The 23,084-nt window shown below is 41.6% G+C and overlaps 1 protein-coding gene across 4 annotated transcripts in view; it reads left to right on the top strand.

Annotated features, from left to right (window-relative positions):
* Window positions 1-2,480: 2,480 nt before the first annotated feature.
* Window positions 2,481-23,084, top strand: part of Tcf12 (transcription factor 12) — a 275,333-nt gene continuing 254,729 nt past the window's right edge. For 2 of the 4 annotated variants that reach the window (XM_042687436.1, XM_042687437.1), the window contains exons 1-3: window positions 2,481-2,759; window positions 4,010-4,106; window positions 5,195-5,267. In XM_042687436.1, the coding sequence (XP_042543370.1) occupies window positions 4,032-4,106; window positions 5,195-5,267 (148 nt within the window). In that variant the 5' untranslated portion in view covers window positions 2,481-2,759; window positions 4,010-4,031. The remainder of the gene's footprint in view (window positions 2,760-4,009; window positions 4,107-5,194; window positions 5,268-23,084) is intronic. The other 2 variants (XM_042687439.1, XM_042687438.1) reach the window with 2 other exon arrangements.

Here is a 23,084-nt window from a genome sequence, read left to right on the forward strand (position 1 = left end):
CAGATTATAGCTTTTTCTTGAAGGAAGGGCAGCATTTAGATTTTTGTTTCAGTAATATTAGCAGCATGCTTTGGGTGTGGGAAATGTTCATTAGACATTTTTCAGTGTTAATTTGTTAATTTCTACTAACAGAAATATACTGTTGACACTTAATTTGTATGAGTTGGTTGTTTCCCCTTTGAGTTTTTCAATAAAGCCCTGGCTGTTTCTAGAAAAGTCAGAAAAGACTCAGAGATAAGTTTTAAGTGAATATGAAAGTCTACTTTTTATTTTACTCATGGCCTTGTATTTGCTTGGTACTCTGTTTGAGCCATACTGCCTGGATTTTGGTAGTTATTTTGGCCATGGAGTCTTAACAGACTTAGCTTTGAACTGAAATTCTCTGGATCTCAGCCTCTTGAGTAGCTAGAATTACAGACATGAGCCACAAGCATCTGGTGAAATTCCACTTTTTATGTTGTTTTCTGTATTTGTCTAAGCCATGACAAACAAAATTTGGACTTCTGTTCTCTTACGATCTAGTATGTACTAAGTGATTCAAACACAGTATGATATGAAGAACTTCACCCATCTATCAAGGGAGTAAAGAGCGTCCATGACTGCAGGTTTGGACAGACAGCTGTTTTTCCTCCAAGAATTAGTGGGAGAATTATGAGAAACCGGCTCTCCTTTTCTATTGAAAATAGCACAAATTCGTCAGGAATATACAGGCCTTCTCCTTTTCTTCCTACCAGTTTTACCATAGAGCCATAAAATAAGGTGATTGAAAGCTACCTCACCATACTTCTTAATCGATGTTTACTTCTTCTTGCAGGTGTGGTGCTACTGTGTTTGAATCACTTAGCACATACTAGATCGTAAGAGAACAGAAGTCCAAATTTTGGTTTAACCAATGAAGGTAGACCTGGGTTTAGAATGGAACTGTTTGATTCAGAGACTCAGAAGCCCTCTGGGAAAGGCTTTCTTCATATTTTTATCTGGAGAGATCGTGTGCTTGGATGATCGTTAGTATTTTGAGCATACAGAGCAAAAGGGCTGCCCCTGATGTTCTCAGAACTTGAGAGGAAAACTTTCCAACCACAGCAACATAGTTAGCTCAGTTGTGTCATGTCAATTGCCCACCCGTAACCGTGGCAGGGATTGGTATTTTGATAATTTGCTTAGGAGACATACTTGGTCCAAGTATGGGAGTGGATAGTGGGAAGAATAGGCTGGCACAAGATCTGGCTTAAAGTTTAGAAGAAGTAAAACTACGTTTGCCTTCTTCAGCTGGACGGTTCAGGTTGTACCAAGCACAATAACGGCATACTTGCAAGCAGAATCTACTTCTCTGTTTTCAGAGTCCAGCATCCATTGGCTTCTTCTTGCAGTAATTTCTTACAGTGTTGCGTTTTTCCATGACTGGGGCTTGAACTCAGGGCCTGCGCTTTTTCCACTCTAGATGACCACTCTTATCACTTGAGCCACAGCTCCACTTCCGGCTCTTTGGTAGAAGTCTCATGGAATTCCTTGTTGGGGCTGGTCTTGAACTGTGATCCTCAGATCTCAGCCTCCTGAGTAGCTAGGATGACAGGCCTGAGCCCCGGGCTCCTGGCTTTCGTGCAGTGCTGGTTGGCTGCTTTCTTCCATTTGTTACACGGGACGAGTCTCTTCCCCAGTCTTCCTTTTAGTTGGTCTTTACTGTCTGCGTGGACCCCAGTCAGTGGGTGCCATTCAAGACAACCTTGCTTCTCACCCAAATGGGAGAAACTGAGCTTCGGTTACTTATTTTTTCTTCTGTCTCCTCTGGGGTTCCTTCATGGGGGTGGGTGGGGTGGGAGGATGAGATGGGCACAGATGGGGGGGGGCTGAGTGGGGATGGCGGAGAACCCCAAGTCCACGCTGCTTTGTGAGGCGCTGGGGGCCGGGGGGGGGGATTCTGTCCTATCTTCGGCCACCTCCCCTCCCCGCGCGCGGCTTCCCGGGGGCCGGGTGTCCGGACAGCCGCGGCTCCCAGGCCCAGGCGAGCGCGGCGGGCGTCCAGCGCGGCCGTCTGGGAGACCGCAGCCGGCGGAGCCCCGCGGCCCGGCCCCGCTGGAGGAGGGGGGGGGGGTGCGGAATCCGGATGCTCCCACCGCGGCGTCACGGTCGCTGCATTTCGGGGGCCCGAGGCCGGTGTGTCCACGGCGGCCGCCCGGCCCTGCCTCGGGGGCGCCTCGGCGCGCTCTCCTCCCTTCCCTCCCTCCCTCTCCCCGCCACGCCTCACCCCCCTCCGCGGGCTTTGTTTCCCCCCCCCTCCTCCACACACCCTCATCCACCTCCCCAACCCCCCCCCCCCAACCCCCCGCCTCCGCCCCGCAACCCCGCGGGCCCCTCCTCGTTCCCGCCCCCTCCGCCGGCCCCACTTCCTCGGCGGCGCGGGAGGCGAGAGCCGGGCCGCCCGGGCACGAGAGGGTTAAGCCGGAGCCTCTTCCCCGGCGCGGAGGGATCCGGCGGCGCGCGGAGCGCGGTGCTGAGGCCGCCACAGCGAAAAAAATGTCCGCCTGAGGGAGACCCACAAGTTCTATTCGGGGGGACCGCCAGCCCGCCCCGGGAGCAAGGGGCGGCCAGGCCCGAGCGCCGCCTCTGCCCGGCCCGGCCCCGACAGCTCGCGCGGAGGCCCGAGCGAGCCGAGCCGCCGGGCGGTGCCAGGGCGGGCGGGGAGGGGGGGGCCCGAGCCCGCGCTCGCCGCCAAAGTGAACTTTAATCGGGGAGGTTTGGATGCGAAGACGGGGCGGCAGGTAACTGCGGGCGGGGGCGCGGGGCGGCGTGGCGGGGCCGCCAACTCCCAGCTCCTTTGTACGGTGCCGAGCCCCGGGTTCTTCCCTCCCCGTCCCCAAGTTGGGGGAGCGGCGCGGGGCGGCGGCGCGGGGCGCGGGGCGGCGGCGCGGGGCGCGGGGCGCGGGCGGCCAGGCCCGCGGGCGGCGCTCGGCCTGCGCGTCCCTCCGGCCGGGCTCGGCTCGGCGCCCGGGCGGCGGCGCTCCGGGGCGCGCGGGAAGAGCGGGCGGCTCCGGCCGGGCCGCGGCGGAACCCGCCTCATTGTTCGGCGGGTCCGGGGTGTGTGTGTGTGTGTGTGTGGAGGGGGGGGGGGGTGGCGGGCGGCCCGAGTGGGAGGAGGCCGGACTGGGGTGTGTGTGTGGGGGGGAGGGTGTTGTGTGTGTGTGGAGAGCGAGCACGCCGGGCCGGGAGCCGCACGAGTTGTCGGCGTTTCCCTTTCCCCCTTTCCACGTCCTTTGGGGAGGGGGGAGGGTGCTTCCCGACCCCCCTCCAGCCCCCCTTCCCGGGGCCCGCCGGGGACGTCCGGGTGGCGGCGGCGGGCGGCGCGGTCCCCCTGCAACTTGTCAGTTCTATTGTTGCCGAGCGAGTGAGTGAGTCACTTCGTCCCTTCCCACCCCAGCCCCCCCCCTGGCCGCCCGCCGGACGCCGCGGGGGTCGCCTTCCCGCTCCCTCCCCACCGCTGCCAGCCGATCCCTCGGCCCCCCCCCCCCACCCCGGGCCGGGCACCGCGCGCCCCAACTCCGCGGCCGGCCGAGCGCGGGGAGCCCCCCGCCGGGGAGAGGTGCGGGGCGCGGAGGGGGGTGGGGGGAGCAGGGACGGGCCGGGAAACTTGTGCGCCCGGCGGCGAGTTGCGGGAGCCGCTGCCGCCGCCGCCGGAGCGTTCTCGGGGCCGCGCCGACGAAACGCGTGGATTCGTGCAGCCTCCCGGTGCTCGGAGCTGAAGCCTCCGCGCCGCCGTGGGAAAGAGTGTGTGTGTGTGTGGGGGGGGGGCGGGGTGGGGGGGAGGGTGGGCAGTGGGGGGGGAGGGTGGGCAGTGGGGGGGGCGATCGCTAGCCAGCCCGTGCCCCTCCACCCCCCCCCCGTGCGCTTCCTCTCCCCTCAACGCCGCTCTCCATCCCCCCCATCCCTCCCCCCCATCCCTCCCACCCCCTCCAAGCACACTGGGGGGCCTCGGTGGTCCCCAGCTCAGCCCCGTGTCTCCTCTCTGCCTCAGGATCTGCTAGAAGTGGCCCAAGATGAATCCCCAGCAGCAGCGCATGGCCGCTATAGGGACCGACAAGGAGCTGAGCGATTTGCTGGACTTCAGTGCGGTAGGGGCGCTTTCCACAGCATCTTGGGGTTCTGCCGAGGATTTCTTTTTCCTTTTCCTTTCTTCTTTTCTTTTCTTTTTTTTTTTTTTTTTTTTAAATTGATGGCTAGCAAGTCGGAGACGGTTGGGGAGCGACGGAGAGACCAGGCAGTGTGAAACCCCATCTGCTTTAAAGCAGTAGTTCTCAGGGCTGGAGTCCAGCTCTCCCCCCCCCCCCCCCCCTCCACCCCCAAGTTGGACACCTGAACTTTGATGTAATGTCTAGACTTGCACATTTCAAACTTTAATGCCAGAGGGGTCATTGGATTTAACCATTTAAAAGAAGAACAATGCAGTCGTGCGCTTTGGTTGAGTCACACTCTTAAACCGGCATGATTAAGGAAGGTTATTTAGATTTGACGGGAAAGAAAAGGAAATTAGTATTTTTATTTTCCCTAGGCTTCTCTCCGTTTCCCTCTCCCAAGAACTCATAGGGTTTTTGGTACCTGAAAGCTATCAGTTATGAGAAAGTCAGTCCAGAGCTAGACTTCCCAGCCTTTTAGCTAAGTACTTTTAAGATACATGTGCAGTGTATGTACTCTGTGCGTAAACATGTGAAGTGACTTAAAAATCCAAGGTGGAACCACAGGATCGGCTTGGCCCTGCCCGTATTTCTTTTGAATGGGCCAGAATTCGATTATAAATCGCTGTTAGAAGGCCAGACTCATACCTGCTTTATAGAACTGTTATAATTCCTACTTTATGTACTAATTTGGTTGGAACTGAATCTAATTGTAACTGTGTATTAAATATTAATGAGATTCACTTCCAAAGTGAACATCATGGGCAAAAATGTATCTTTAAAAAAAATTAATTGTCCTGTTATCTTTCAGGCGGGTGACTGTGTTTTTAGAACAGAATGTAACCAGTTTTCCAACTAGGGTTAGGAAATAGTATCATGCAGTGTTGCCATTCTAGGTCTCAATCTATCTGATTTTTTTATTCCAATTTCCTTATGACATACAGTAACTGGTGACAGTTGGTGGATTTTTGCTTAGAAGATTCTAGAGGAATTTCAGAACTGACAGCTACCTGTGGGTTATTTTTCAGATGTTTTCTCCACCTGTTAATAGTGGGAAAACCAGACCAACGACACTGGGGAGCAGTCAATTCAGTGGATCAGGTAAGACACTGTTTAAATCCAGAAATTTGCATTTTGGTGCTTCATACATTTTATTAGTATAGAATAAAGCATTTAAAATACTTAATGCTTTTTAAAAATAGTATCAGGTTGAAGTTATACACAGAAAAGCTTCAAACTCAGGCAATTGGTACTAAAGATTCATTGTTGTAAGAATTCCAATATGGACTTTTACATTGCTCTCTCTGAATTTTTAAATTGTAAATTATTTTGCCTCTACGTTTAGAAGTGTGCCAGAAAAAAATGCTTTGTGGTCCATGGGTGGTCTGCCTGTTTTTTTTCTTAAAAAATAAAAAAATGCTTTTTTAAATGTATATTTAATTAAAAAAATTTTTTTTAGCTGATTAGTATTATTACGCTCTGGCTTCTAACAAAATGTCTAAAAGAGTCTTGTTGGATATGTGTTTGTAATAGGTGGAACTGAATCAAGCAATAACTAGGAAGGTACAAAGTGGCTTCTCCTTTGGAAGTATGTAGGAAATTAAGAATTTCATGACATAATTTAAAATGTTAGTAGATTAAATGTTCCAAATGAGTAGAAACATATTTATTTTAAATGACACCTACCAGCTGACTGAATTCTGTGCTGAATTTGGATTTTGTTAGGATCATGTTTTTAAGATTCCTATACCAGTAAGCTTGAAGTTTACTTTTGGTGTAAGGTACCTGTTCCATTACTAAACATTTAGCTCATTTTCTTTCTGCCGTTATTTAAACTCATAACATAAACAGGTCCATTCTACTGTCCAAAAGCTGTGATTTTTCTGTTTGGTTTAAATTTATTCTTTAGTGTTGAAAGAGATGGGAGATGGGGGTGAGGAGGGGGGCGCGAAATGCCGTGGTAGCATCCTCTTAAGAAAGCCAGCTGTCAAATTTTCAGCTGAAACTAATTCCTCTTTGACCAGTGCTTTTTAAAAAAATTCTAGTATAAACTACTGTGAGACTAGAACATCAGAAAATAAGGTTAATTCCATATCAATTTCAACCTGTTCCATTTCATATTTAAAAAGTGTTTCTGTTTAAAAATCATAACAATACTAAAATTTATTTTAAATTATGGAATTGTAGCTTGTGGGAAAAATAGCATATCATTTAACCTTTCAAGGAAATAAAAGCATTTTTGGATTTTACATAGCCTGAAGGCTAGTATTAGCCTTGTCCAAAAAGATAAGAAATGCCAGTCAAACCTCCACTCTTCTCCCGCCACCTTCCTCTTTGCTGGTTATCACTGGGGAATTGTTCCTTTTGGAAAAAGAGAAGAAAATTCTTAATATAGAGGGTGGCTGTGTTTCCTTTTTTACTAGTATTTTGTGACTAAGAATGAATTATCAGAAACTTTGACATTTACTTTGTGTAGTACACATATATTTCTTTAGATGAATGCTAATAGTACAGTTTCCTGTTGGTCCTCCCATCTTAAGTTGTGGAAAATACATGTAACTGGATATTGATTGATAGCAAGGTTATAGACTGTAGAAACTTGTTATTTTAAGAGTACTTCACCTTCTAAAATTAAGCAGAGTGATTTATCATAGGAAAAGGTCTGTGAAATAAAGAAGTGTATATTTAAACTATACCAGCACAGCATGGGACTTGTTAACTTATAAGATTATGCTGTACGAGAAGAAGGCTTATCTTTCTCAGTGTGAAAGTGGTCATACTTGATTTTTTTTTTTTGGAGTAGGAAGTTTTTAGTTTTAGTTGGATATGTTATTTATCTATTGAAAGTTTGAATTTAAATACCTGTATTCAGTGGAGACAGCAATAATTAGTTGTGTGGTTTGTTTCGAATCCCAGAAACAATTGTAATAATAAAAGCCATGACCTCTAGTAGTTAGCAAGAAGATTTAGATTTTGAGAAAGGGACATGTCATTAGTCTATATTAAAATATACTGGCTTATATTACTTCCTTTTAGCCTTTTCTTATCTTAAAGGGAATGTTAAAAGTAATTGATGTAGTAATATTTATATACTCTATATACTTTATTGACATTTGAATAATCAGCCCTGATTTCAGAGGATATTAAGATTAACATTCTAATGCCTGTTTATTTGAAGCATATAAGGAGCTAAAGATCTTTTTTTCCTTTTGAATTGCTGGTGCTTGTAAAGATTAGAGGTTTTTGTCTTTGGAGTAACATTTGTAAAACCTCTTGCCGAAGCAAGCTGTAGTTTGTAATGTGCATTATCATTTCCTCTTCAATGTCTTTTATTTTTGACTAGAGGGTGAATTAACTGTACAGTGAATTGTATTTGAAATGCAATCCAACTTATGTATAAATAGAATGCAATGCAGTGCTTTTAGATTTTTTTGAAGGGGGCTGAAAACAGACAATGTTATAATTTGTGATTTTTGTTTCTGAAGCAAAACGACCTGTGTAATAATAGCCTGATAGTTCATCAAAAGTCACTATGAAAAAGATGAATGTATATTTAGTACTAATTCTTCTTCTTGAGTTTGTTATGTTATTTCTTCATCAAGGTGTTAATTGCTTTGCATGAAAGTTAGACTGTACTTGTGCACTTGGCATGGTAGTTTGTATAGTGACTTTGAGAGATGTGTTCCTGAGGGTAGGTATTGGTCAGTGTATAGAAATAAGACTTGTAAAGATTGACAAAAGACAAGTGATTCAGGTGTTTAAATCTCTATTCCCTAGTTTCAGGGTTCGAGTATGAAGATCTCAGTTGTGATTTTGTCTTTAAATTTGAGTAGATTAAGTATTTGTATGATGTCTGAAATTTTCCTTTGTTAGTTTTTGTTCCAAGTATGAAAGGATATTGCAAGGGAGTGCTATATTGTTTTGAAAGCCATCTGTATCTATTGAAGAATATATCTGTCTGGTGTTTCTATCAGGAAAGTTGTTTTAATTGAGAGGTAAAGTTTGACTTTAACTCCTTCAAATATGACTTTTTTTAACCCTTTGAGATTTATTCTTGCTTAAGATTTTTGTAAGTAACTTTAAGATAGCTTTTCTAGTAACTTTGGAAAGGAATACAATGGTTTGGGTGTTATGATGCATTCTTCTTTTTTTTTTTTTTTTTTTTTTTGGACTCTGGTCGTGGGGCCTGAACTCTGGGCCTGGGCACTGAACCTCAGGCTTCAGCTCAAGGCTAGCGCTCTACCACTTGAGCCACAGTGCCACTTCCGGCTTTTTTCTTTTTACTTACGTGGTGCTGAGGAATGAAACCCGGGGCCTCATGCATGTAAGGCAAGCGCTCTACCACTGAGCCACCGTCCCAGCCCCTTATGATGCATTCTTATAGTCCTAATACTTGAGAGGCTGAGGCAGGAGGATTGAGTGATTGAAGTTAACCTGGACTACATAGCAAGACCCTGCCTCCAAAAAGTAAATAGATACCTAAATAAAAACCAAAAAAAGTGTTACAGTTTATCTTTTTTTCAGTTATTGTTCATTTGAAGTGGACATTTTCAGGTGAACAGGAAAGCTTTTTGAAAACATTGAGATTAAATCTTACTGAACTATTCTTCAGTATGTTTTCTTCTAAGTTAAACGTTTTGAAATAGTTTTAGATTCATGTGTATTATAAGAAATAGTACACAGATCCTGTGTACTCTTTACCCAGTTTCTTGGGGAAGTAACATTTTGTTAAACTACAGTACACTATTACAACTAGGTCATTGAGGGTGAATATCAAAATACCAAAGTTGTTGTGTCACCATGAAGATTCCTAATTCTTTTATAATTGCATCCATTTTTCAAGTAATTAAAAAAAAGAAGGTAAGATTATTAAATGCCTACTCTGTTGTGGTGAGACTGTTAAGATATTCTCCATTAAATATGGTAAGGTAAAATAAATGCCTACTCATCCCATTAAACATTTTAAATTGCTATAGCATTATTTGAACATTTCAAGAAAAAAAAAGAAAGAGGAAAATAGCATTTTGCCAATATGCTTGAACCTAAACTATAGTAGAAACAGGAGTGGTGATTTTAAATAGGGGGCAGACTATGTTTGGCATGATCCTTAGAGTAACTTATGGTTATGAGTGGGATGTGGAGCTCATTGTATACTAGTTGGTGTTGAAATTTATAACTAAGTGTTAGTAATCTATGCTTGTTAAAATTAAACCATGTTCCACATTTGCTTTGGATAAGGTATACATACTAATGAATGATAGTAACTTACAGAGTCATCGAACATATGGAAAAATATGGTAATTTAGGCTAAACATGGCTTGTCATCATTTAGGATCTGTGCAAAGGGATCTTTTAGCAAAAACTAATATATGAAAATACAAACTTAGGCCTGATGCCTGAGGTTCACATCTATAATCATAGCTTCTCAAGAGTCTGAAATCTTAGGATCTCTATTTGGAGCCAGTCTGAGCAAATAAATTCTCAAGACTTACATCTCCAATTAACCAGCAAAGGTCTGACTGAGGTGGAGATGTGGCTCAAGTAGTACGCCAGTCATGAGTGGAAAAAGCAGAGGTGCTCTGCTGAACTTCTAGTACTTGTACATGCTCATGGACACACACACACACACACACACACACACACACACACACACACACACACACACACACACACACACACACTCTCTCTCTCTCTCTCTCTCTCTCTCTCTCTCTCTCTCTCTCTCTCTCTCTCTCTCTCTCTCTCTCTCTCTCTGAAACTTGAATAAGAATATAACCATGAGTATCAAGTATTCTTCAAAGCAATTCCTTTAAGTTGTGGCTTATAATGGATTTGATCACAAAAACAAAGAAGATGACTTGATGAGATTGGTATTTTAGAGACTTTAAAAATTACAGGTACAGCCAGGTGTGGTGGTGGCTCATGTCTGTAATTCTCGCTACTAAGGAGGCTGAGATCTGAGGATCACGATTTGAAGCTAGCCTAGGAAGGAAAGTCCATGAGACTCTTACCTCTTATTAATCCCTCAAAACCCCAAAGTGGCCCTGTGGCTCAGACTGGTTTAGGGCTAGCCTTGAGCAAAAAGAGCTCAGGGACAGCACCCAGGCCCTAAGTTCAAGCCTCATGACTGATGACAAAAAAAATTACAGAGATATTTAAGCATACCTAAAATGAATAACTTCTTGTCTGATTCCATTAGTAACATAAGTACAAATTGAAGTTTTTTAAATTACCTCTTGGTATGTTGTCTATGAATATTAAAATGGTTCTCTTAGAGTAGGAAGACACAGATGAAGGTAATACAACCTTGGCTAGAAACACAATTGTTTCCACATTTTAGAGTTAATAGGACTGTATAATCAGATAATCTTTTCTTTTTTTTTTGTTTTTGTTGTTGGTCGTGGGCCTTGAACTCTGGGTCTGGGTGCTGTCCCTCAGCTCTTTATCTCAAGGCGAGTGCTCTTCCACTTGAGCCACTGTGCCACTTCCAGTTTTTGAGTATTAATTGGAGATAAGACTCTCATGGGGATTTTTCTACTCAGGCCAGCTTTGAACCACGAGCCTCGGATCTCAGCCTCCTGAGTAGCTAGGATTACAAGCATGGGCCACTAGTGTCTAGCTAGCAGTCTTATTTTTAGAACCACATAGTTATTTAGGGTCTGCTTTGTATAGCTTCATTGTATATTATAGCTTTTGGGAAGATGGGAAATAGAGAAAATCATGGACTAGTAATAGAGACATTTCATTATTTGGAGGTAAAGATAAAATGCAAAATTGAGAAGTAAACTCTGTAACATAAAAAATGTCAACAATTGTATATTGTAACAAACTGAGTCTGTAATAAGTGTTTGCTGTTGAGTGGAGGATCTTGCTTAAGAAATACTCAAAAGGTTTTGAATTTAAAAGTTGACTTGGGAGGGAAATACGAAAAATGAATGAGGGAGAGTTCCCTACCTGATTCTTGGAAATTGGAATTTGGTATAATCCAAGGGTATATGTAGTTTTGGTGAAAGAAAAGCTGGTTTTTATTGATCATTGGTCCTAAAATTTTTATACTGTTATCTGGAGTCAGACTGAATAGATTCATTTCTAGATATAACCACTTAAATCAGAGTGATCTTGGCTAAGTCATTAACTTTTCTGTTTCTTACCCCGTTTAATAGTACTAATAATACAACTGTTCTCGTAGGTTGTTATGAGGGTTAAATGAGCTAATAAGTATAAACTCCAAGAACAGTACTTATTCTGAGAACAGCAAGGAATTGTTAGCAGGGTGGCACTAGAAGAAGGAAATTAGTTTCCCTCTTGTGCTGATTTAGAGATGAGAATGTAAGGTTTGGATTTGGTGTTAGTTTGGGAAGTCGGAAGAAAAACACTAAAAGTAAAGGACTGACACAATTAAAAGCACCAGAATTCTGTAGGTAAGAGAAATTTTATGGCGCATGATTGGAATGGTGGTACTAGAAATGATGATGCTGATATCTTGAGGTTTTATTTATTTATTTTTGGTCGGTAAGGGGCTTGAACTCTGGGCTTGGGTGCTGTCCCTGCGTTCTTCAGCCCAAGGTGAACGCTCTACCTCTTGAGCCACAGCACCACTTCTGGTTTTCTGGTGGTTAATTGGAGATAAGAGTCTTCATGGACTTTTCTGCTCGGGCTGGCTTTGAACAGTGATCCTCGGATCTCAGCCTCCTGAGTAGCTAGGATTACAGGCATGAGCTACTGGCGCCCGGCTTATTGAGTATTTTAAATTTGACACAATCCAGCGAGAGTGTAGGTCATTTACCTAGCGTCTATGAGGCCCTGAGTTTAATTCCTAAACCAAAAACAAAATCACAAAGAGAAGAAAATTCACACTGATACTCTTATTGCTAATTTGGAAATTTATGAGGGAAGAATGTTGGGAGATGAGTTGAAGATACTGATTTAACAGAACAGACCCACTATCTTTTTTTTGTCGGTCCTCGGGCTTGAACTCTGGGCTTGGGCGCTGTCCCTGCGCTCTTCAGCTCAAGGCCAGTGTTCTACCGCTTGAGTTTACAGCGCCACTTCGGGTTTTCTAGTGGTTTATTGGAGATCAGAGTCTCATGGACTTTCCTGCCCAGGCTGGCTTTGAAGCGTGATCCTCAGATCTCAGCCTCCTGAGTAGCTAGGATTACAGGCGAGAGCCACCAGCCCCCGGCCCCACTATCTATTAAATTACAGCATTGTTTTCATTGAAAACAAAGTTACAGAACAGCAAAAACAATAAGGGGGGAAAAGAAAACCTTCTATTTTACTATCCAGAATTAATTTCTATGTTTTGATTTATTTCCTTTTAGTCTTATTTTCCCCCATGATAATGTTTGCAAAGTTGAGAGCTTAATCATAATATCGGTTCATGTCCTGCTTTAAAAAAATTTCATTTAATATTCTAAGATGAACATTTTCTTGTTAAAGTTTCTTTATAAACTCAGTTTAAGACTTGCAGGCTAGGGCTGGAAAGGTGGCTCAGTGGTAGACCGCTTGCCTTGCATGCTCGAGGCCCTGGGTTCGATTCCTCAGCACTACATAAGCAAAAAGAAAAAAGCCGGAAGTGGCGCTGTGACTCAAGTGCTAGAGCGCTAGCCTTGAGCTGAAGAGCTGAGGGACAGCGCCCAGGCCCAGAGTTCAGGCCCCACGACCGGACCCCAAAAAAAAAAAAAGACTTGCCGGCTATTACATAGAATTGGTATTAACATAACCTAGATCAGTTCTCTTAGATCTTGAAGGTAGGGGATTTTATTTTCCTTTTGATATTATAAACAGTGTGATAGTGAACATCTTTTTGTACATGTGTATATATTCACATTTAGATTTCCTTTGGAAGGGATATGGAAGATTTATTTTTGTGTCTACAAGTTATAATTAAAGCTAAGTGAGTAAATGGATTCCTTAGGGAAATGAACACAGAGTAAGATAAATGATCAGGCCAAGAATCGATAACAGCGGTGTTAGATATATGAAATTAGTGGCTTTGGTTGATTATTTATTGTAAAATTACGAACTTTTATTAACATTTGATTGGAGTAAATGGCGACATTTGCTGTACATTTATATTTGTACAAATGGATTGTGTGGGACTAGAGGGAATTCTTGTCATTCCTGACCTGTGGTTATTGAAATGGAGAAGAATCTAATTGTAGTCTTGTCAGTGAGAGTATGCTTCAATTCCTGACTTTATGAGAGTTGATGTGATGTAGTGGGAAGAGTTGCCCTTAAAAGCCAGCTCAAACAACTGGGTTGGAATCAGTACTATGCAACTTAATAAAGTTGTGGCCCTTGTTAACTCCTTGAAGCCATCTGAATCATACTTTTATTTGTGAAAAGTAGGCATTATTACCTACCATTAGAATCTTTGTGAGGAATAAAATTATCTCTATGTAGATTGCTTGCCATACAACTATTTAGAAAATGATCTTTACCATTGCTGTTGTGGCATCTTCTTAATATTTATAACAATAATAATAGCAGCCAGTATTATAGTGTATATAATATGTAAAGTAATGCAGCCAGTGTTTATTGAATTGCTCTTATATGCTAGGCATTTACAGATGTTACTTCATTTCATATTGGGTAAGATGAATGCTCCATCTGTGGTGCTGGGGGCAAGGAAATGCCTCTCTGAGGTAACATATCAAAGGTGTTTTTCAGTTTCTTAAACTGACATGTGTTCTTCCAAGTCTAAAAAGTAACAAAGCATACAAGTAGTTTTGAAAGTTTATCTCACTTTTTTCTTTTTCCTCATTTGAGTTTTTTCTTATTTCTCTTACTTTTTTTAAAAGACCAGGTGTTGTGGCGAGCAGAATTGTGACCAGGATGTGCATACCTATTGAACACCCTTTTCTATGGTTAGATATCACTGCTACTTAGGTGGAGTGTTTTCTCTAGGCCTTCTGCACCTACTTGAAATTTCTGGAATGAGGTGTAGCCTAAATAAGAAGTAAATTAAATGTTATGTGACCTGAGAGGGCAGACTAGCTGTGTGACAGGTTGGAGAGGATGTAATCTCTCTAGGGTAGTTTCTCTACTTTTCTTCTGTTACAGTAGAAGGAAGATAAACTCCTGAGGTAGCCTGAAGCAATACACTGCAAGTGAGTAAAAGAGATCTTATCTTAAAAATCCATGTGCATTTTGCTTTCTACTTGCATAAACATAGCTGTAAAATGTTTTCATTAATCATTGAATAAAATTGAAGTTGTAATGATGCTCCATGCATACCTTATGGTAATATTTTTTGGCTGTTTTACTTTGCATCTTTGGGAACAGATGCCAGGGTGTAATGGTTTTAGGCCTGTAATATCCATGACAAGCTAGCTCTACAGCATATTCCTTAGCTGTCTTATTTCTGGGCCTTTTCTTGCCTCCCAGAGAGGAAACAAATACACCATATTTGTTAGTATACCCATCACTTGAAATTATTTTCTGTTGCCATCCAGATCATCTGTGATTTTTTTTTTTTGGTCGGTCGTGGGGCTTGAAATCTGGGCCTGGGTGCTGTCCCTCAACTCTTGAGCTCAAGGCAAGTTCTCTACCACTTGAGCTACAGTGCCACTTCCGGTTTTCTAGTGGTTTATTGGAGATAGGACTCTCACAATCTTTTCCTGCCTGGACTGGCTTTGAACTGCGATCCTCAGATCTCGGCCTTCTGAGTAGGTAGGATTACAGACGTGAGCCACTAGCACCCAGCTTCTGTGATTTTTTTTAATGTATCCCTCGCATAGAAATAAAATAGAATTTTATTTTTTTATTTTTATTTTATTTATTTATTTATTTTTTGGGTCCGGTCGTGGGGCCTGAACTCTGGGACTGGGCGCTGTCCCTCAGCGCTTCAGCTCAAGGCTAGCGCTCTACCACTTGAGCCACAGCGCCACTTCTGGCTTTTTTCTTTTTGCTTATGTGGTGCTGAGGAATTGAACTCAGGGCCTCATGCATGCAAGGCAAGCGCTCTACCACTGAGCCACCTTTCCAGCCCCTATTTTTTTTTTTAAAGAGAGTGTTTAATTGTTTTGTTCCATGTTAAAATGTTCTCTTATGTATGGCAGTTAAAAATATGCTTTCATAAAGACAATAATGAGTCATCTAAGCTACTATAAGCTGTGTGGAAACTTAAAGATCACACAGGAAAAAAAATTAGAGATTGGAGTTAGGAAGGTGGCTCAGTGGTAGAGCGCTTGCCTTGCATGCATGAGGCGCTGAGTTCGATTCCCCAGCACCACATAAGCAAAAAGAAAAAAGCCGGAAGTGGCGCTGTGGCTCAAGTGGTAGAGCGCTAGCCTTGAGCTGAAGAGCTGAGGGACAGTGCCCAGGCCTAGAGTTCAGGCCCCATGATCGGACCCCCTCCCCCCCTCAAAAAAATTAGAGATTGGCTACTAAGTTTTGCATTGGATGGTGATTTAGGAGTGAAAGTAATGTAATGAAACAAGTTGAGGTAAGGCATGGGACAACACTATCATACGTTTTTATATTTTTGGTTATTTTTCATTTACTTATTTTATTTTTTTTGTCAGTCCGTGGAGTAGGAATTCTGGACCTGGGTGCTGTCCTTCGGCTCTTCAGCTCAAGGGTAGCATTCTACCACTTGAACATACAGCATTACTTCCAGCTTTTTCTGTTTATGTGGTACTGAGGAATTGAACCCAGGGTCTCAGGCATACCAGGCAAGCACTCTACCACTGAGCCACCTTCCCAGCCCCTATTTTTGGTTATTAAAAAAGGGACACACAGCCAGGCGCTGGTGGCTCACGCCTGTAATCCTGCTACTCAGGAGGCTGAGATCTGAGGATCGTGGTTCAAAGCCAGCCTGGACAGGAAGGTCCATGGGACACTAATCTCTAATAAACTACCAGAAAACTGGAAGTGGTGCTGTGGTGCAAGTAGAGCCCTGGCCTTGAGCTGAAGAGTTGAGGGACAGCGCCCAGGCCCAGAGATCAAGCCCCATGACTGACCCCCGTCCCCCCCTAAAAAATGGGACACACAATTACAATTCTACCACTTGAGAGGCTGAGGCTGGAGGATCATGAGGCCCACCTGGGCTACATAATTTAGGAAATCATTCTATCTTGTGGAGAAATTATCTGTCTCATTTTTTGAACCACTGGTCAGTTTAAGCAGTCATAGAAATAGCACTATCAGGAGGGTAGAGTTTAATTTTTTCATACATACACATATATATGTATGCTTATATATGTGTATATGTGCATTTATGTATGTATATGTATATATATTCAGCATTAGAGCATTACAGGATCTCTTTCAAAAGGAAACCTGAACCTTGACAATACTCTTTTCTGAGATTTGACTTTGCCTGGGAACAAACAGGAAAATTCTACTAAGCTCCTGTCGGATTCATAAAGAGAATGAGGAGTTGAAGTAGGACATAGACAAAAGCACTCTTTGGTAAATTTTATTTCATTTTACTAGTTTTCAGACTAGTAGCATAATGTTTATTTTAAAAATTATGCATCTTTCTTAAAAACAAAATGAGGGATGACATTGTTCAAAAAGAAATGTACTCTATCTGACATATAACTATTTCCGCTGTACATCATCTTTACAATAACAATAAAATATCATTAAAAAACCCAACAAACTGATTTTGATGAGGAAAATTTTCACCAGGAACCTGCATTGGGTTAGGACTACTACCACTCATCATAAACTATGAAAATGGTAGTGAAATGTAGAATTCGCTGAATTCACCGGTCTTTTGTTGAGTCTGTTGAGAGACAGACCGGTGGACTTTTCAGTTTGCTTTGCAGACTTGTGTTCATTATAATGCTCTCAGTATTATTGTTCCAAGAACCTTGATACAATGTTGAATAATTACATCTACTCAAGGTTAATGAGTATATTGTAGGAACACAAAACAGACCATACAGCCAAGGGTCTATCTTGTCTTTGTATTTATATAACCCCTTTGGTCAAGCGTAAGAGCAATGCTACACTGAGCAGACGCCTTTGATTTAGACTCCGGAGACTTGCTCAACAAGTTGTAATAGCAGTAGGACTTTACCCGGGGACGGACTGGGAGAATGGGTGGAGTCTTATTGTTTAAAAAGAATCAATAATGATAAAAGTACTTTGTAAATATTTACTTATGCTATTTACTTCATAGTTCTTGTAGAAAGTTGGTAACTGTTCATTTTACAGCGGAAGCAGAAATTGACAGTGATACACATTTCTCTGTGGTTTCTTACTGCCCCTCAGAAGCAGCAAACTGATCAGTGGTAGTTGCACCTGCACTGATACTAATCTACACTAGAGCATCGTTTGTCTTGATGAAGAATTAAATACCTCTAAAAATCTTTGTGCTTATTATTGTAACAGTGAATCTTAAGTGGTATAATGTTGTTCTCCAAAACAAAATATGTTAAGATTTATTTTTATTAGAAAACAGTATAATCAAAAGCCTCCATAAAATAATATTTTTACTTTTGTATTTCAAGATCTTACATATAAACAGCTATAATTTGAAATGTTTTTAGAAGAAAGTAATTCTTTTTGTGTGTGGTCTTATTCACCTGTTTTCAGACTTTGTATTTTGGGAAGAAGATAAAATGGGATAGTAGTAAGGTATCGGGTTATTCACAGTTATTATTTAGCTGAAGCCATAAACAAGAATAGCTGTATTTCTATTGTAATAAATTCCTAGTGCTTTTCTGAAGATCTGCCTCTAATAGTGATGATGAGCACAGGCTGTAGGTGAAACAGTGAAACTTAAAACTTTGGCAGGGTTTGATGATAGTTCTTGAACTCAAGAACCTCTCAATTCTTTTTACCTTTGTTATTGTTGTTTTTTTTTTCTTTTTGGACAGGCTAGTACCAAGGCTGGAACTTACAGGGCTTTAGGCTTTTGTTCAACTTTCCATGCAAGGCTGGTGGTGCATATTTATCCACTTCCAGTGTTTAGGTGGTTAACTGGAGATTAATTCTGCCCAGGCTGGCCTTTTACAGAGTTCCTCAGATTTTAGCCTCTTGACTAGCCAGAATTACAGATGTGAGACACCAGCACCTGGCTTTACCCTTACATACTTTAGAAACTGTCATTAAAAAGAAATGCTTACATTACCTACATTATAAATTCTCTGAAAGCAGAAATGATGTTTTACACTTCTGTTTCTGCAAAATACCCTTCTTTGAGGTCAGTAAACACTTGGGGACTCTTTGATATAGGTTTGGGAATGGTAGACTGCTAGAAAGAAAGATTAAATTCCCTAGCTTGTGCTTTTCTTCCATAGCACAGTGAAGCTGGAAAGGCCTCACTAGAATTTATGTGGATTAGCCAGATGGAGACTTGAGGTATATGCTGTTCATTAGAATGTTCTGCCTGTCTTCTTAGTTGCTTCTGCAAAGACCTTCGCCCATGTAGGACTCCACATATAAACATCAAAAATGAGCAGGAAGTGGCCACGTGGTAAAGCCATTGAGGTTTTTATGTGTATACATCTGGTTCTACAGAACCACAGCCAGCTCTGGCTCTGAAAAGGAAAGAGAAGTGATACTTTCTTAGTGATTCTTCCACCCCACAGAGTTGTGGCATATTTGTAGGAACAGTGGTGATTCTAGGCTGAATTAGGCAGAGAAATTCTGTTTCTGAAGGCTAGGAACCAGCCAGACTTTTGGAAGCTTTAACTTTTTCTGAAATAATCTCAATTTTTGCTAGTTGTGGGCTGTGGGGGCTAGAAGGAGAGGTTTTATAATCTTGCATTGTAGTAGATATAGGAGTATTCTGAAAAGCAGAAAAAGATAGTCTTCATTGATGGAGTTGTGTGTCCATCCATCTGCCTAATTTGTGACAGGAAAGTGAACTTAAGTCACCTTTGGTTTTAGGGTTTGGGGCCAAAGCTGCTTTTGTTCCTTGTAGAAAACTTGTTGTTATCATGAATATATGTATTTTCATTTCATTTTATTGTAGTTTTTCAATGCTGAGCATTGAGCTTAGGGCCTCACCACTGAGCAACTGTACCTATAACCCGCTCAGGTTAAAATGTAGATGGTATCTTTAAGAATTTTATCTTTTACCTATTTAAAACATTTTTTATGAGAAATTTGATTGCTCACTCTGATGTAGTTAAAAATGGAACTATAACGTGTCTCACATATATATAATTTGGAAAAATCTTGTTGTTGGAGAAGCCTCAATTGAAGGTTGAAGGTTTTGTTAGGAGATTTTGGGCAATACTTCTTGTTTTTTTTTTTTTTTTTTTTTTTTTTTTTTGGGGGGGTCCAGTCGTGGACCTGAACTCTGGGCCTGAGTGCTGTCCCTCAGCTCTTCAGCTCAAGGCTAGCGCTCTACCACTTGAGCCACAGTACCACTTCCGGCTTTTTTCTTTTTTGCTTATGTGGTGCTGAGGAATCGAACCCAGGGCCTCAGGCATGCAAGGCAATCGCTTTACCACTGAGCCACCTTCCCAACCCTGGGCAATACTTGTTTATTATTTTCTATAACAAACATTCTCCACTGAAAACTGCTCACTGAGTAAAGGACACTTAATCTGAGATGTTGGCTGTCAGGCCACTGTTTTCTGTTACTCAGTTCTTACGTAGCTATATAGAGATACACATAGAATGTGTTTTCTTCTTCTTCTTTTTTTTTTTTTGGTCGGTTGTGGGGCTTGAACTCTGGGCTTGAGTGCTGTCCCTGCGCTCTTCAGCTCTAGGCGAGCTCTCTACTGTTTGAGCCACAGCGCCACTTCTGGTTTTCCAGTGGTTTATTGGAGATAAAGAGTCTCATGGACTTTTCTGCCCGGGCTGGGCTTTGAACTTCGATCCTCAGATCTCAGCCTCCTGAGTAGCTAGGATTACAGACATGAGCCTCCGGTACCCGACTAGAATGTGGTTTCTTACGTAGCCTAATAAAATGGATTTTAACATTTCAAACAATAGCTTTTCATTGCTTGTAAAGCCTACAGTCTTCAGAGATACCACCTTGACTTTTACTTTTCTGAATCCCCATTTGCTCCCTATGAAAGGAGCAGGTTTACATTTATTCAGTGATTCTCAGATGAGATAATTGGTATTTTTATTATGTGAATGGAGGCTTTGTACTTTTGACTTTTATGAAACAAAGCTGTGTTTGTAAACACATTTCAAAAATATAAATGACACTTTTTGGTGAAGATGTTCACTGAATAGCAAGAAAGTTCAGAAAAGGGAGCTTTTGTTAACATTTAATAATAATGTAACTGTTCTCATTGACTATCTCATTGCTATTTAAAGAGTACCTGATTTTTGGAAGCTCTGTATTGAAAGTTACACTCAGACTGGTTTGTAGTAGGAAAATATTTTATGTTATATATTATTCTTTTATGAGTTTGGAGCTCTTAAAGTTCTTGTCCGTTTAGAAGAATGTGTCCCAATGTCAGAACAGTCTTCAGATTCTCTTGTATTTGTTTTGTGTTTGATATAAGATGAACCAGATATTGGGCAGATAAAATAGAAATATTTTAGTATGACTCAACTGATTTAATAAAAGTAAACAGTCTAAGAGCATTCAGGCAAATCCGGAGAGAGTTTTTGGCCTTTTGAAATTAAAGTGTTTAGTTTCTTATTCTCATAACTTCTTTTTTTAAAGGTTTTTACTGGCTCTAGGGAAAGTGCATTATATATATTTGTAATGTTTTTCACTAGTCTCTATGTAACAAATGCCAAACTTTTAAGATAATTTTGCAAGTCTACACATAAGTGAAGCATTTATTTATTTATTTAAAAGGCTTTATTTTAAAGTTCAGCTTTCCAAGCTGAGCACTGGTGGTTTATGCTTGAAATCCTAGCTACTCAGGAGGCTGAGATCTGAAGATCCTTGTTCCAAGACAACAGGTGTAGGAAAGTCTGTGAGACTTTTTTTTTTAGTATTTTTTTTTTTTTTTAATTGTGAAAGTACTGTACAGAGGGGTTACAATTACATGGGCAAGATAAATGAGAGCATTTCTTAGAGACTTTTATCTTCAGTTAAGGACCAGAAAACTGGAAGTGGCACTGTGGCTGAAATTGATGGAGTTCTAGCCCTGAGCTAGTTAAGGACAGCATCCAAGCTCTTGAGTTCAAGCTCCATGACTGACAAAATAAAGAAACAACCCCAAAACGACAAAAAAAAAAAGTTTATCTTTACAACTGTTTTTGTGTACAACTTCAACACTTAGACAATGACCTTTCACTCCTCAATAAAGAGAACCTGCTTGACACTGTCTTGGACACATTGGGCATTCCTGGAATTACCATGGCCTTCTTGTCATGTTCTTTATTGTAGACAGTCTCATAAGGACGTTAGATCTCACAGTAAGAAACCTTTCATGTCTTACCTAGCAAATGGGAAGTTTGGTATTTTATTAACCTTCTTGGTGTAAAGGGAAACATATTAAGGAAGATTGGAACAGCCTGTTTTCATTAGAAGATGAATTATAAAGTAAAGCTACCATATGTCAAATTCCAGGTCCCCTGAATGCCTTTAGACACTCCTTTGAAGAGGAGAAAGCTCTAGTGACTTTAGGTTAGATTTTACACTTTGCAAATATTACATTATTGGGTGTTTAAATTTTGTTATTTTTCAAAAATAATCTAAGGCCTTATTCTGGCAAGAAATCATGAGATCAATTGGTATCCTCCTCTGTCTGTTTCTAAACATTTCTTAGAATGGATCTAGGATAACTTACGCTGAGAATTGTTGAGCTGTGTTACTAAAGTGTAAATAACCCTTCTGAGCTTCTTTATTGAATGTCTTAGGTGTGTAACATTTTTCTTTCTGTTCAAACTGCTTCAAACTGAAAACACTTGCTAATTTTGTCTGAGCTGGGAATTGTTAGGTTTACAACTCTTCTGTTGCCAGTCATGGTGGAGTTTTCCCATATGCCTGCGTGGTTTGCTCTTGGTGGTAAACTCACGAGGACTTCATGTAGATTCTTTCTCTGAATAACTAACTACCTCTGCCAGACCACTACCCTATGAATTCAGCTGCCTGTGTATCTCAAAAGTCAGGTCTCTGTTCCCTCACCTCGGTGACACTATACCCTCTATAGCTCTACCCTAGACACATTTTCTGTATAGAGGTCTGCAGATGTTCTTTATTCCAGTCTGGAAAAGACATTGATGGTAGAGCTCACATAGTTTGTTTCTCTTTTCCAGAGATAATAGCTTTATAGTGCTTTGTTTCCCTTGTCTGAAAGCAGGCATTTGATGCATGTTTTCTACTTTCCTAAATGCTTCTGAGGAAGTTAAATTTTGTCCTAATTACTATAGCATGGCTGAAAACATAAATCCTCTTTTATTTTTACTAGACAGGTATTGTGGCTATCAAGAAATGTATAATAAGAATAGAAGCAGAGTACTTGAGTTAGAGCAGTGTTTATGCAGCCAGAACATGTCTCTGGTCAGAATGTACTCTGCTGTGGAAGTGATGCCTAGGGAGGTGTGTACACAGCACAAATGGCAGCATGCATGGGAAGTTCTGAGGGTGGAAGTGAGAGCAGGGGACAGACATACATCTTAATTGAAATGGTAATGTGAGGCAGAGTGGGTCATCCAAGATGATGTCACAGTTTTTATTTCTTGTGATTTATTTATGACTTTAATGGGGGTTCAGTAAGCCCCATTCATAAGGATATTGTAAGGATTAAATGAGATGATGCATATGAAAATGCTTCCTACATGACAGTTTGAAGTATTGTTTATTGCTAGAGTCTGCTCTGGATCCTGCAGAAAAGCCTGCATAATGTCTCCCTGGTGTCATAATGACCTGAAAGTATTACTGTAACTCCAGAACACCCAGATTCATGTCTAGAGAGTTTTTCTTTCCTCTTTAGAAAACTTACTGTAGTATATGAGAGCTGCTGATCATTATAGCAATTGTTCTTTAAGATGGTCCTTAAAAATCCCTGAGTCAGCCATGTGCCAGTGACTCAT

Source organism: Dipodomys spectabilis, unplaced genomic scaffold, assembly GCF_019054845.1.
Source record: "Dipodomys spectabilis isolate Male_0828 unplaced genomic scaffold, ASM1905484v1 ptg000108l, whole genome shotgun sequence".
NCBI lineage: Eukaryota > Metazoa > Chordata > Mammalia > Rodentia > Heteromyidae > Dipodomys > Dipodomys spectabilis.